The sequence below is a fragment of the Harmonia axyridis genome, chromosome 6 (assembly GCF_914767665.1).
Source record: "Harmonia axyridis chromosome 6, icHarAxyr1.1, whole genome shotgun sequence".
Lineage (NCBI taxonomy): Eukaryota > Metazoa > Arthropoda > Insecta > Coleoptera > Coccinellidae > Harmonia > Harmonia axyridis.
The window spans coordinates 14,247,555-14,260,552 of record NC_059506.1 but is presented as its reverse complement, the minus strand read 5'-3'; the positions used below and the strand labels follow the sequence as shown (position 1 = coordinate 14,260,552).

Below are 12,998 nucleotides of genomic sequence, written 5' to 3'. Positions count from 1 at the left end.
GAGCTTTCGGTTTCTTAGTTGGCGATTTCGCAATCTTCTTAGCTTTAGAAGGGGACTTGGCGGCTTTGGGGCTCTTCTTCTCGGTTGTTGCAACTGCTTTCTTCGTTTTCGTTACAGCGGCTTGTTTTTTGGCAACAGTAGACTTCTTTTTCTTCTTGTCGGTCACCACAGCTGATGCCGAAGTGGATTTTTTAAGATCATCTTTGGACTTGGAGGTGGCTTTTTTAATCACTTTCTTCTGGGATCCCGATGTCGAACCACCAGCTGCCAATTTGAACGAACCAGATGCGCCTTTTCCTTTTGTCTGAACTAAAGATCCAGATTGCACAGCTGATTTGAGGTATTTCTTAATGAAAGGAGCCAATTTTTCCGAATCTACTTTATAGTTGGAAGCTATAAATTTCTTGATGGCCTGCAATGACGATCCACTTCTTTCTTTCAAATCTTTGATGGCGTTATTAACCATCTCTGAAGTCGGAGGATGGTTGGGTTTGGCCTGTTTCGCGGTCGCAGTCTTTTTCTCGGATTTCTTCGCAGTTTTCGCACCGATTGGAACGGACGCACCGCTTTGTTGCACCTCTGTATCGGCAGAAGACATTATCGTGATAATTGATGAAATCGTTACACTGTATATATTTCAAAAACGTTAGATACACTTTCTGCAGGAAAAATACTGAAAATTAATGCATTAAAACTGAAGTCGACGGAACTTTGGCTAGAAATGTATGAATATGAGGATTATTTCGAGCAAAATGCTCAATTGATCAATCCTTGAAATTTCCGAATGGAAAAATCAAAAATAGAAAATTTCTGCACCATCTCGTCTAGAAATATTCCCGGAAAATTTCCCATAATCGATAATACACGACATTCGAAAGAAGGAATGTGAATTCCGGTATAAAACGCTATCGTTAACAAAGGTGGTCCTTCGAGCCGGAGTATTGGCCTCAGTTTTCTCCATGTAATTTGATTAATAGGAAATATAATCAATTGTATTTCAGGGAACGTAAATTGTTCGAATTTTCGTTAATTCAAAGCATACTTGATATAATCGATAACTTTCCTACAATTAGGGTTATTATAGTTCTGAAAGTGGCGAGTCGGTAGGGTGATCTAGTGTGGATGAATCTTCTAACTGTTCAATGAAGACAATTTTAAATCAACTCGTGAGAAATAACAGACAGGAAAGGATAATAATCGTATGTTGGAGCAGGCTGGAAATGTAGCTGATTGTTCATAAATTCATAGAAAAGCTTTTCCGCTAAATAATGCCGTAATACAAAAGCGCGTTCGGAAAAAGTAGTCAATCTAATATGAAAACTCGATTAATGTTAGACACGCACTAACGGATGAATTACCTGAAGAACGAACCAGGAGGTAATCATACAAATTAATAGTTTGAAAAAAAAAAAGGATAATATAAAATCTCCATAAAAAAAAACAATTTGTAATCCCATACTGGAAGCAGGAATCAGCGAATGATATAAATGGGAACCAGCGATATCGTGCAAACAAAACTATATTACCTCATTTAATTAAGATATCAAATAATTCAGTAAGTAAACTACTTTTAATAATTCAAGTGAAATAGTAAATTGTTAATTCTGCACTTCAAACAAGTGAAACTTAAGTAACACGGGAGAGTATAAATCTCAAGTATAATATTGACAGTCCAATGGGCACTGGAAGAATGTCTAGGTAAAGTTGCTTCACACGCCACTCATTATTATTATTATATTATAATAATATTGTATTATAATTATATTATAATGGATATGGAATGTCTTGATGATGAGTCTGATAACTCACTGGCAGATTGAATGGTCATAGAATCGAAAGTATAAATTTCCATCAACTCGTCATTAAGCTGAACGATGAAGAGAGCCTGAAATGAATGTCCACATTCACGTTCCAATATTGTGAATTGACGAGAAATTGAAGGCTCAATTTTAATTATTTTTATATTGTAAACTATTAGATGAATATCATTTTTACTGAAGAAGGAGAGTCTCTCCGAAACGTATGATTATATATTTTTTTATATGAAATAAACAAGTCCATTAAAAACCTGACACTTCCAAATAAAGGAAATACTATTGACTATATATATATATATAGACGCAATAATGGTCGTGATTTATACAGAATGATTTCTCAGGGAATCGGTGTGAACACCAAAAAAATACTCTGTTTTCTTTGCCGAGCTTTCGGATTTTATTCAATCCATCCTCAGGGCTTCTACAAGATATCAACAAAAATTATCAGTTACAATAAAGAGAAAAAATAAACATTCTATATATATATATATATATATGAACCCATCGGTTCATATTTGACACCCTTATGAGAGATAAGTTCAACGGTTGATATATATGTTTTTTCTTTGTAAATATAATATGGATTGTACCGTGTGTGAAATATTGTGCAATACGGGATAGGAATGAGAAAATTGGCTTCTCGATTAGAAAATGTGTGATCTCGTTATACGCGGAGGGGATTAACTTAGCGAGAATTATCAACTCAAACGGGTGGGATGAACGGAACTTCTTCTTCTTGATAGTGCCAATCCGTTATCGGATATTGGAGACCATTCTGGCTATTGTGACCTTATTCACTGTTGCACGAAACAGTCCAATTGTTGTTTCCCAGAACCAGACCCTCAAATTTCTGAGCCACGAAATTCTCCTCCTGCCGGGACCTCTCCTTCCCCCAACCATGCCCTGCTGTATAAGCTGGAGAAGGCTGTATCTTTGTTCATTCCGCATGATGTGGCCCAAGTACTCCAGTTTCCTCCTCTTCACGGTGTCAACAATTTCAGTTTTCTTGTTGACTAATATTAGAACCCTCTCATTGGTCATGTGCTCTGTCCAATTGATTCGGAGTATTCTTCTGTAGAGCCACATCTCGAATACTTCAAGCCTCTTACACGAAGCTTCAGTAAGCGTCCATGACTCCACCCATACAGAAGCACAGGAAAGACATAGCACTTCAGAAGTCGTATTTTGGTCTTCTTGTTCAGGTCGTGAATCGTGAAAAGTTTTTTCATTTTAATGGAAGCTGCTCTTGCCTTTTCAATCCTACAGCGGATTTCCCTCGAATGATCCCATGCCGAGGTACGAAATTGTTTCGACTCTCTACCATTCTGTTGTCGATGTAAAGTTGATGAACGTAACGCGCAGAAGAAATAATTATATATCTTATCGCCGCCTACCGTCATCGATTCTGTGAAAATATTTTATGGAATAATTTATATAAGCCCATTTCTTAATTTGTTCAAATTGATAAAATAAGGTGGCAATAAAATTTGGATGAGAAATGTTACTCCTAGTGCACTACTAACCAAATGCTTATAAACTTGAATAGATAACACTTGTTTGTCCTCGGAATATTTTTACATTTTGCGATCGTATGGTCACAGCAATTCCAAGTAAAAAAAAAAAAAAAAAAAAAAAAAATTAATAAATAATATTTATAGTTAGGTGAATGAAAATGTTAGCTGTTTACCCTTAACGCTGAATTCCAAAAGAATTATCTCGTCATAGTAATTTGGTTGCCCATCTCACGGACAGGCTTAGGCTTTGTGGGAATTTTGTTTGCTTTCGGATTGTATGATATTTGTGTAATGGAAAAAACGAGAAAACGTTAACTTTGTGGTCCTGAAAAGGACCGATAGCAATATTTCGATGGTGAAATTTAACCTCCGAAACCGTACAACGTACGACCTTGGCGTTTCAAAGCATATACGACGTCCATTGCTGTTACAGTCTTCCTTTTTGCGTGTTCGGTGTAAGTTACAGCGTCTCTAATAACGTTTTCTAGGAATACCTTAAGTACACCTCTAGTTTCTTCGTAAATCAAACCAGAGATACGTTTCACCCCACCGCGGCGGGCCAATCTTCTGATAGCGGGCTTCGTGATTCCTTGGATATTGTCTCGTAGAACTTTCCTGTGACGCTTAGCGCCACCTTTTCCCAAACCCTTACCACCTTTGCCTCTGCCAGTCATTTTTCAGTTAACGACTACAATAACAAGAATTAACTAAAGGTTTCAGCGGAAAATACGGCTTTTATACCATCACAGTTTTCCCCACCACTAGATCTACACGACCAACCAATGATATTGCGAGAATGTGCAGTGGAACCGCCTACCTATTCCGCTATAAATAGATGAATCTAAGATTTCCCTCAACTAGTTTATACCCATACTCGAGATGGCCCGTACGAAGCAAACCGCAAGAAAATCCACTGGCGGAAAGGCACCGCGTAAGCAACTTGCCACAAAAGCGGCACGTAAAAGTGCACCCGCTACTGGTGGCGTAAAAAAACCTCATCGTTACCGTCCAGGTACCGTAGCTCTTCGTGAGATCCGTCGTTATCAGAAAAGTACCGAGCTGTTGATTCGCAAACTTCCTTTCCAAAGGTTAGTGCGCGAAATTGCCCAAGACTTCAAGACCGATCTCCGTTTCCAGAGCTCCGCCGTGATGGCCCTTCAAGAAGCTAGCGAAGCTTATCTGGTCGGTCTATTCGAAGATACAAATTTATGTGCCATTCACGCCAAGAGAGTAACCATTATGCCGAAGGACATTCAACTTGCTCGACGTATCCGTGGCGAACGTGCTTAAGCATCTTTTTCACAAAGTTTAAAATCGGTTCTTTTCAGAACCACAACTTTTTTTTTTACATTTATACAATTGATTGATTTCTTATAAGGTATCCCAAATTAAAGATCCGATATCAATAGTGCAATATAACCTTACTTAATTTCTTCCAACAAAATGCGTTACGAATTTCAATTTTGATTATGGATTTTCCATCAGTCTTTTGATATCCTCTATATCTTGGCGCAATAGCTTATTTTAAGCTGGAAGCAAATTATGCCGTCTTATTTCCAATTCGATCATTCAACTGCAAAAGATTCTGATGACCAGCATTAGAGAGAAGCGATACCGTGATTTCTAGATCACGTTGTGAAACGTGAACGTTACTTTATGATATCAGTGAAATTAAAGCGTGACGTGATCACTGTTTAGGTTGCTTGTTAATAATATTTATATGAATCACCCAAACCTTAGTTCGTTTATCTTTGCAACTCGAATTGGTCACTCATTCAAAGCAAAATTGTTATGAAAACATCCATTTTTCTTACATATTCAACTCTTTTCCTTATTTCAGATTTAGTTAGGAACGTAACAGAAGGATATCGATTTTTCAAATGTTTCCTCAAATTTGAAGAGGTGATTTTGAAAGATAATTTCAACTTGCATAAATTACAAGTAGCATAATTTACATCAACTTTTGTGAAGAAAGCCCAAAGATTGCTGGTCTTTCGCCTGTTATTATTCTTTCGCCTATTATTATTATGTCGCTGACGTGTTTTCGTTTATTTTTTATAATACAGAGTACCATTTATTGCTTCGGTCGACAACTTCAATATAGAAAGAATTTCTTTGGGGTTGTTTATCAAAGATAAGCATAAAATTAGAATTTTATTGCCACCACCAATTATGCAGTAATGCAGTAGTTATTAGTTTGCAGCAAGTATTTATTGTTTAACTAGTTCTACAAAAATACTTCCTACAGCATGCGAAGTTGCATACGATGCTGGGATTGTCATAAAAATATGCAATTATGTTAGTCGAAAAAGGTTCCGAAGCAATAAAAACATCAGGCTGCCTTCATAATTTACGATTGCAACGGACGATGATATGCCCTGAAAAGATCTGTGAAATGTTCAAACTGTTATCCCGTCACGCTCTGTATTCGTTTTTCGGAACCGTGACTACCTGTGACATTCTGATCTCAGTGATTAAATCACAGTTCGTGAAATATCGCTCTTCTCTAATCAGCATTCCACCGACTGTTTCATAACATTTTGAAGAGGATAATGAGCATACAAGTTGTAAATAACATCCCATCACCAGTAAGGGTTAATGTACAACAATCTAGCTTGCGACATGTTTGGAATACCATAGACGATGAGATGGCGGTAGTTTTTGCAGACACTCGCCATTGCTAGAGTCCATCGAACTCTGTGCTAAGCTTTAATTCTTCGGGTTTGATGAAATGTCCATCAGTTGATTATTCAGGTGATGCGTCAGCAGTGTTGTGAAAGGCAGTGCTATGGTTCCTAAATGGTTTTGTCGGAGATGACCCGGGACCAACTTCTATTTTCTTTTGAAGTTTGTAGGTTCGGGTATATACCCGAACTTAAATAGGTGGAGTCAATTTAGGTGGTACGATCTCAAATAAAAAGTTTACACTGAGAAGGTAATTTTTTAGTTTTCACTTATCGTCAGATTGATCGATTGAAGATGCCTCCTAAAACTAGCGGAAAAGCTGCCAAGAAAGCTGGCAAGGCCCAAAAAAACATTTCTAAAAGCGACAAGAAGAAGAAACGCAAGAGGAAGGAAAGTTACGCTATCTACATTTATAAAGTATTGAAACAAGTCCATCCGGATACGGGTATTTCAAGCAAGGCTATGAGCATCATGAACAGTTTCGTTAATGATATTTTCGAACGCATCGCCGCCGAGGCGAGTAGACTTGCTCACTACAACAAACGTTCGACAATAACCAGCAGGGAAATTCAAACAGCAGTGCGCCTTCTCTTGCCCGGTGAGTTGGCAAAACACGCCGTCAGCGAAGGAACTAAAGCAGTAACAAAATACACCAGTTCCAAATAAAGCAGGAATTGTTGTTGCATATCAAACGGTTCTTTTCAGAACCACAAATTTTTAAAACTTATAATTATAGTCTGATCTCTAATTTCACCGTTAACGACATGTAGATTTATCAATTTGAAATAATCCATACTAATATAATTCGAATGTGTTCGTCAACTTCCTATACCTTGTCTGATAATTTTGCACACCAATATCATATATATATATATATGTATATATATTCGGTTCAATGTTATTTACCTGCTTTTCAATTGTTACTATATATATATATATAAATATATATTTATACCGTTGCAGGGTAAGGCTTAGAGGTTGCCGGTTCCTCTCAGAACAAGGCAACACTCAATTGCTTCTGAGGAAACTTCTCACAATTCTCGTGGTCCACAAGATCATCTCCTTTTGCGCCTTCTCTATTAGATCTTCGTGAAGTCCAAGTTTGGCTGTGTTCCCAGTTAGATGCATCTCAACCAGCCCATTCGTGGTGTGAGTAGATATATATATATATATATATATATACATATATATATATATATATATATATATATATATATATAAACCTGTTGCAAACAGTGATTGTTAAAAAAAAATATATATATATATATAGTACAGTCCCTCTCAGAGAAATACTAACCGTAGACACGTGTTTCGGGCTTTCGGCCCTCATCAGTACGGTGAACAAGTGTTAGGATGTGCAACACTTGAAAGAAACAACAAACAAACAGAGTCAACAACAGAAGCCAGCAATCCATTTGTGGTTTCAGCAGGAAGACCCAATGTGTTTTCGGGCAACAACCGACATCACCACGCGAAAAGCTATAACTAACTGCGTGACATCCGAATCCAGGAATAATAACATGTCGGAAGGATAACGAGGGTAATTGTTCATAAAACAAATCATAAGGATAAGGACAGTTCTCTGAGAGGGACTGTCCTTATCCTTATGATTTGTTTTATGAACAATTACCCTCGTTATCCTTCCGACATATATCTATATATATATATATATATATATATATATATATATATATATATATATATATATATATATATATATATATATATATATATATATATATATATATATATATATATATATATATATATATATATATATATATATATATATATATATATATATATATATATATATATATATATATATATATATATATATATATATACAGGGTGAGTCTTTGACTTGTACATATATTTTAACCGAAGGTTCTTGAGGTCAAAAGAAACACTTTTTTCATTTACCATTTTTTCCGATTCGGCCCTGTTAAAAAGATATAGCCATTTTAAATTTTCAAAATGAGCTAATTCACCCCTGAAAACCGGAACACTGAAGTTTTCTCAAGCATAAGATATACCTCTTGAACCTTGGAAATAAGCTACTAAATTAGAAAAACCATCATAAACTCACGTTTAACATTCCATTTGTTGAACAAAGTAGTGTTTATAATCAAATAAATGAGTTATTCCAATTTCGTTGACGCTAAAGATTAAATATTCTTCTCTTGATTTCTATTTCATTTTCGATAATTATAACGAATTGAGCTCGCTACCAGCCATATTAGCTCTGATACTCATATCCATTCATTCATTATATTTCATTTATATGATATCGTTGTTTATTTTTCGTGCAAGAATTAACCTTAAAATCTCAAATAAATAATATTCATCTATGAAAGATCTAACACAGACTATAGTAATCTGTGGTTTTAAGTTTGAATTTCAAATTTCGAGTGATGCCAAATATAAACACAGCAGTTCGGTTCGAATAATCTATGTTCTAACCTAAAATTTTCATTTACAGTTTACACTGTTATTGTTATAAGATATTTGTTATGAAATGAAGCATTTGATTTGTTCCAACTATCTCATAAAAATATTGAAATGCATCAATATTTTTGAAACCATCAATATGAAAATATGGAAATATGTAAAATATTCTGGCTCTGTAATCAATGGAAAATGTTAGACTCCACTTGTAATCAAATTTGTTGTTAATGTGTACCTACATTATAGCCAACTTTACTACTTAATTCATCTTGATTTTGGCATTGAAAATAAATGAGAAGTATTCAATATAATTATCCACAATAGAATATTTGGTTTCTTTCAACTCACCTGATTTGTTTTCACATTAAAACAATTATGGCCCTCTTGGAAGTATGTCAATCATAAGCTCTTAGGATGAATTTATGGAATAGCAAAAGAATAAAAGTATTCAATCTCAATCACATGAAAATTTGTCTAGTATGTACCTAGTGGTATGTTTCGATGTGTGTGGTATGTTTCGATGTGAGTTAGAATGAGCCGAAGAAGAATACAGTATTGTTCGATAGCAGCAGTCTTTAGTGGGATATTGATTGTTGTCATTATAATGGGACTATTTTGTGAAAACTTTTTTAAACATGGGTTTTATGAATAATCTGGACTTTTCAAAAAGAATGTTGATTTTAGTGAAGTATCTTCTTATTATCAGAGCTGTGCCAAAGCTCAGTGATTTTTAATCAAATCGAGGAGTTGAGGTGAGCTTATTCAAATAACTTCATTTTCAAACTAAGTTGGCTAGTAGTTCAATTCTTAAATCTGAGACATGACTTCATAGTAAATATTCATTTCTGTGGTTTTTTTTTCACAATAGAACAGAGTTGCATTCAGCCAAAGTACCCAATTTTTTGAATTTCACAGATAATTTTTTTTTTTTAAGATCAAGTTATTCGAAAACGGCGCTTTTTACGAGAAAATATGAAGAATACTTTTATTTTTCAAATTAGCCAAATATTCTTCAATGAACGTTCAAATTACTATTAAGAGTTGGTTTCTTCGAATTTCTGGTATTTTGATGGTATGTTATGTTCATAACATAGAAACAGAAGAATGTGTATGGAATCTGGTGTTCGGAGAAGATGTATCACATCAAAAAAAAGCTATATTTCAAAAATCATTTCCTTCGATACAACCATTTCCGAGATATAGCCGATAATCACATTTTTTTAACGATTTTCAACAGCCTGTATCTTTTTAACCGGGCCGAATCGGAAAAAATGGTAAAGGAAAAAAGTGTTTCTTTTGACCTCAGGAATCTTGGGTTAAAATATATGTACAAGTCAAAGACTCACCATATATATATATATATATATATATATATATATATATATATATATATATATATATATATATATATATATATATATATATATTTTCAGTACTGCATTATATATATATATATATAGTATATTTCAACCAACAAAGAAAATCATGATTCAAGACGAGACAACCAAACATACACCTCGATTTATATATATATATATATATATATATATATATATATATATAAATAATATCAGTAACTGTTTAGTTTCCATGCGTTCTACCGTTGTAAAATCCCGCCGAGTTTCCCTTCTTATCTCTTCGTTCCTGATATGTTGCAATCTGGAAACTCTACAAGATCTTATCGAAATGTCCATCTCTAATTTGTCTATGGTCTTTTTTTTTCTGGAAGTTGCCAGCATACACAGCCATAAGTTAAAATAGATTCTACAACTGTTGTGTAAATTGTTGCCTCTGATATTGAAACCTTTTTTTTTCGTTTCAGTAGCCGTTCAGTTGTTTATAGATAGAGTTGAGTAGGGGTGGAGGAGTCTCGATAGAAATGGCCCCCATTAATTGGGGATCTGCTTAGTGGTTATGTTTGCCTTAGAATGTTAGATGATATCATAGTTCTCCAGTCGCATACTCCAGAAAGTTTATTTTAATTGGGGTCGGATCTTGTATATTCTCAAAATTTAAATATGTATGTCGTCAAAAGATTTACCCAGATTTTTTCCTAATTAGGATGTCTATTAGCTGTTCTTTCGATCCTATTCTTGGGGCATCCTTTCTGCTGTGTAGTAATTTTCAACTCTGTATTTCTCAGAGTAACTAACGCTAAAAGATTACATATATCATGCTGTTACAATCATTACGTGTTCTTCAATTAACGGAAACTCTAGAGCCCGTAAGCAATCAGAGGTCTCCCCAAAGGACGTAGTTAATATCACACAATCTACTTCTACGAAAGATGAAAATAAACTCCTCTCCTGACCTATCTAGCTGCCGGTATCACTAGGCAACAACAGTACCTAGAAGTGAAGGGAATCCAATATGCTGATGTCATCATCAAAATGACATCACACCGAATAAATAAGTCAAAATCATTATTTTGATCCGTATCTGATAGAACGCTCGAGCTTTTCGGATTCTGAAGAGTTTTTATGTCAAAATAGACGACGTAATATCCCCACCAGACAAATGGAAGCAGGAGTGCCTCAAGGTTCAGTTCTAAGCCCAAAATCAACAACATCTGCATATGCAACGCCCCAAAAAGGTCAAGGAATATGCTAGCTCTATACGCAGATGATAGATGTCATTTACAGAATAGTGATCGCAGCACTAGATGATTTATATATTACAGACGAATGTTTCATTAAGGTGAAAGATTCAAATGAAATGACTAAACCTGCATAGTCAACTGTGCGATTGTATTTTTCTTCCTGTTAATTTCTAGCTGTTTGCGGAACCAATTATCAAATATATTGGGACTGTATGCAAATAAAAAAACAAACAAAAAACAAATAATAATTCAAACTCTATGGATGGCAATCAATGGCATTCAATGTATGAAATTAGTATACTAAGCCCTACCTCATTCAGAGTATGGAACGTACTACGCTGATTGGTCGAAACCGCGAGTATATATATATGTATACGAGGACATTTTCGAGGAATTATCAAAGCCCAACAATCATTTTACTCTCCCATATTCGCGTATTATATTATAATGTCTGGTCGCGGTAAAGGTGGAAAAGTTAAGGGTAAGGCAAAGTCTCGTTCCAACCGAGCTGGATTACAATTTCCAGTTGGTCGTATTCATCGTTTATTACGCAAAGGAAATTATGCTGAACGAGTTGGAGCTGGAGCACCCGTCTATCTAGCCGCTGTTATGGAATATCTAGCCGCCGAAGTTTTGGAATTGGCCGGTAACGCAGCACGTGACAACAAGAAAACCAGAATTATTCCCAGACATCTTCAGCTGGCAATCAGAAACGACGAAGAGTTGAACAAATTGCTATCGGGAGTAACTATCGCTCAAGGTGGTGTTTTACCGAATATCCAAGCCGTCCTCTTGCCAAAGAAGACAGAAAAGAAATCATAAATACAATCTGTATGTGAAACGGCCCTTTTCAGGGCCACAATATTTCCTCATTGAAAAGATTTTTTTATCATCTGATCACTTTGGGTATAATAAAATTGCGACAATTTCACGGTCCTACTGACATTCGTAAGTAGGGTAAATGCTCTGATTTTCGACCAAATTAACAAAAACATCGATTTCGGGTACGACTTTTTCACACATAAACTAATCAAATTTTAAAGGTGTTGATGTTCATCGATTCTTTGGCTAGTTTTAAATAATTTGTCATATAATTTTAAACGTTCTCTTCGCATTCAACCTTCGAAATGTGAAAACAGAAAATCTGAATAACATTCGGGTCACGACCATGCCGCAGAGTTCTCGACCATTTTTTTGTTTGTTTTCGACCACTAATAATAGTGGCCGCTCGCTTCTCGTCTTCACTTAAAAATTTTATATTTATATCAATCAGATGGATTTCAGATGAGGTAATTGAGTAAGAAACACTGGGAACGTAAAAAAATTATTCTGCAAAAGTTTTCATTTTCTATAAGTATTTCAAAATAGGAACTCATATTAAATAATATTATTTGGTTATTTTGTTCTTAATATCTTTTCAGAAACTAATGAGTATATAAAACACCGACCACAAGTGGTCGAGAATTAAGTATAGTATATCCAAAGTCACTTGGAGGAAGCCAGAATATTTCAATTATATGTTCAAGGGTTGTCCAAGTTTCCAGAAATTCCTTTGGGGCCAGTGAATTTATTGCCTAACAATACTTTCGAATAAACCCCCGGTATTTAGCGGATCGCGGTTTCCATTTCAAAGAGACATCTGGCCGAGCGTTTTTATGGACTAGTTCAAGTGGCTTTGTATATACTATACAATCAAATTGGTTCTCGACCGAGAATAAATGAAAGGTAGAATAAGTATGTTTCAACGTTAATTCAGTGGTCGCAAACTAATATTCAAAAAAAAAAAACGAACATGATCCAACAGAAATATATCGGTTGAAATAAACAATTATTGAAATTACATATTGGTTGTCGACCACTTTGGTCGAGAAATAAAAGGTAAAAATTTTCCAATACCAGTTCGCGACTGCCGAATAATATACATTTTCCCACAAC

The 12,998-nt window shown here is 35.1% G+C and overlaps 5 protein-coding genes across 5 annotated transcripts; 3 read left to right on the top strand and 2 right to left on the bottom strand.

Annotated features, from left to right (window-relative positions):
* Positions 1 to 112: 112 nt before the first annotated feature.
* LOC123683256 (histone H1B-like) lies at positions 113 to 478 on the bottom strand (the record flags this gene model as incomplete). Its single annotated transcript, XM_045622181.1, has 1 exon — positions 113 to 478. A coding segment is annotated over one exon (366 nt), but the record flags the coding sequence as incomplete, so codon positions are not given.
* A 3,169-nt stretch (positions 479 to 3,647) lies between these two features.
* Positions 3,648 to 4,014, bottom strand: LOC123683254 (histone H4). The gene has a single exon (XM_045622179.1). The coding sequence runs from the start codon at positions 4,003 to 4,005 to the stop codon at positions 3,694 to 3,696; it is 312 nt and encodes a 103-aa protein (XP_045478135.1). The 5' UTR covers positions 4,006 to 4,014; the 3' UTR covers positions 3,648 to 3,693.
* A 190-nt stretch (positions 4,015 to 4,204) lies between these two features.
* Positions 4,205 to 4,982, top strand: LOC123683250 (histone H3). The gene has a single exon (XM_045622173.1). It carries the CDS (start codon positions 4,211 to 4,213, stop codon positions 4,619 to 4,621), a length of 411 nt encoding a protein of 136 aa, XP_045478129.1. The 5' UTR covers positions 4,205 to 4,210; the 3' UTR covers positions 4,622 to 4,982.
* Positions 4,983 to 6,268: 1,286 nt separating this feature from the next.
* Positions 6,269 to 6,730, top strand: LOC123682109 (histone H2B-like). Its single transcript, XM_045620520.1, has one exon. The coding sequence runs from the start codon at positions 6,311 to 6,313 to the stop codon at positions 6,680 to 6,682; it is 372 nt and encodes a 123-aa protein (XP_045476476.1). The 5' UTR covers positions 6,269 to 6,310; the 3' UTR covers positions 6,683 to 6,730.
* Positions 6,731 to 11,489: 4,759 nt separating this feature from the next.
* LOC123682821 (histone H2A) lies at positions 11,490 to 11,977 on the top strand. The gene has a single exon (XM_045621626.1). The coding sequence runs from the start codon at positions 11,511 to 11,513 to the stop codon at positions 11,883 to 11,885; it is 375 nt and encodes a 124-aa protein (XP_045477582.1). The 5' UTR covers positions 11,490 to 11,510; the 3' UTR covers positions 11,886 to 11,977.
* Positions 11,978 to 12,998: the final 1,021 nt, after the last annotated feature.

Bases quoted from the DNA above. Each gene is read 5' to 3' on its own strand.
- LOC123682109 (XM_045620520.1), top strand. From the start codon at position 6,311: ATGCCTCCTAAAACTAGCGGAAAAGCTGCCAAGAAAGCTGGCAAGGCC.
- LOC123682821 (XM_045621626.1), top strand. From the start codon at position 11,511: ATGTCTGGTCGCGGTAAAGGTGGAAAAGTTAAGGGTAAGGCAAAGTCT.
- LOC123683254 (XM_045622179.1), bottom strand. From the start codon at position 4,005: ATGACTGGCAGAGGCAAAGGTGGTAAGGGTTTGGGAAAAGGTGGCGCT.
- LOC123683250 (XM_045622173.1), top strand. From the start codon at position 4,211: ATGGCCCGTACGAAGCAAACCGCAAGAAAATCCACTGGCGGAAAGGCA.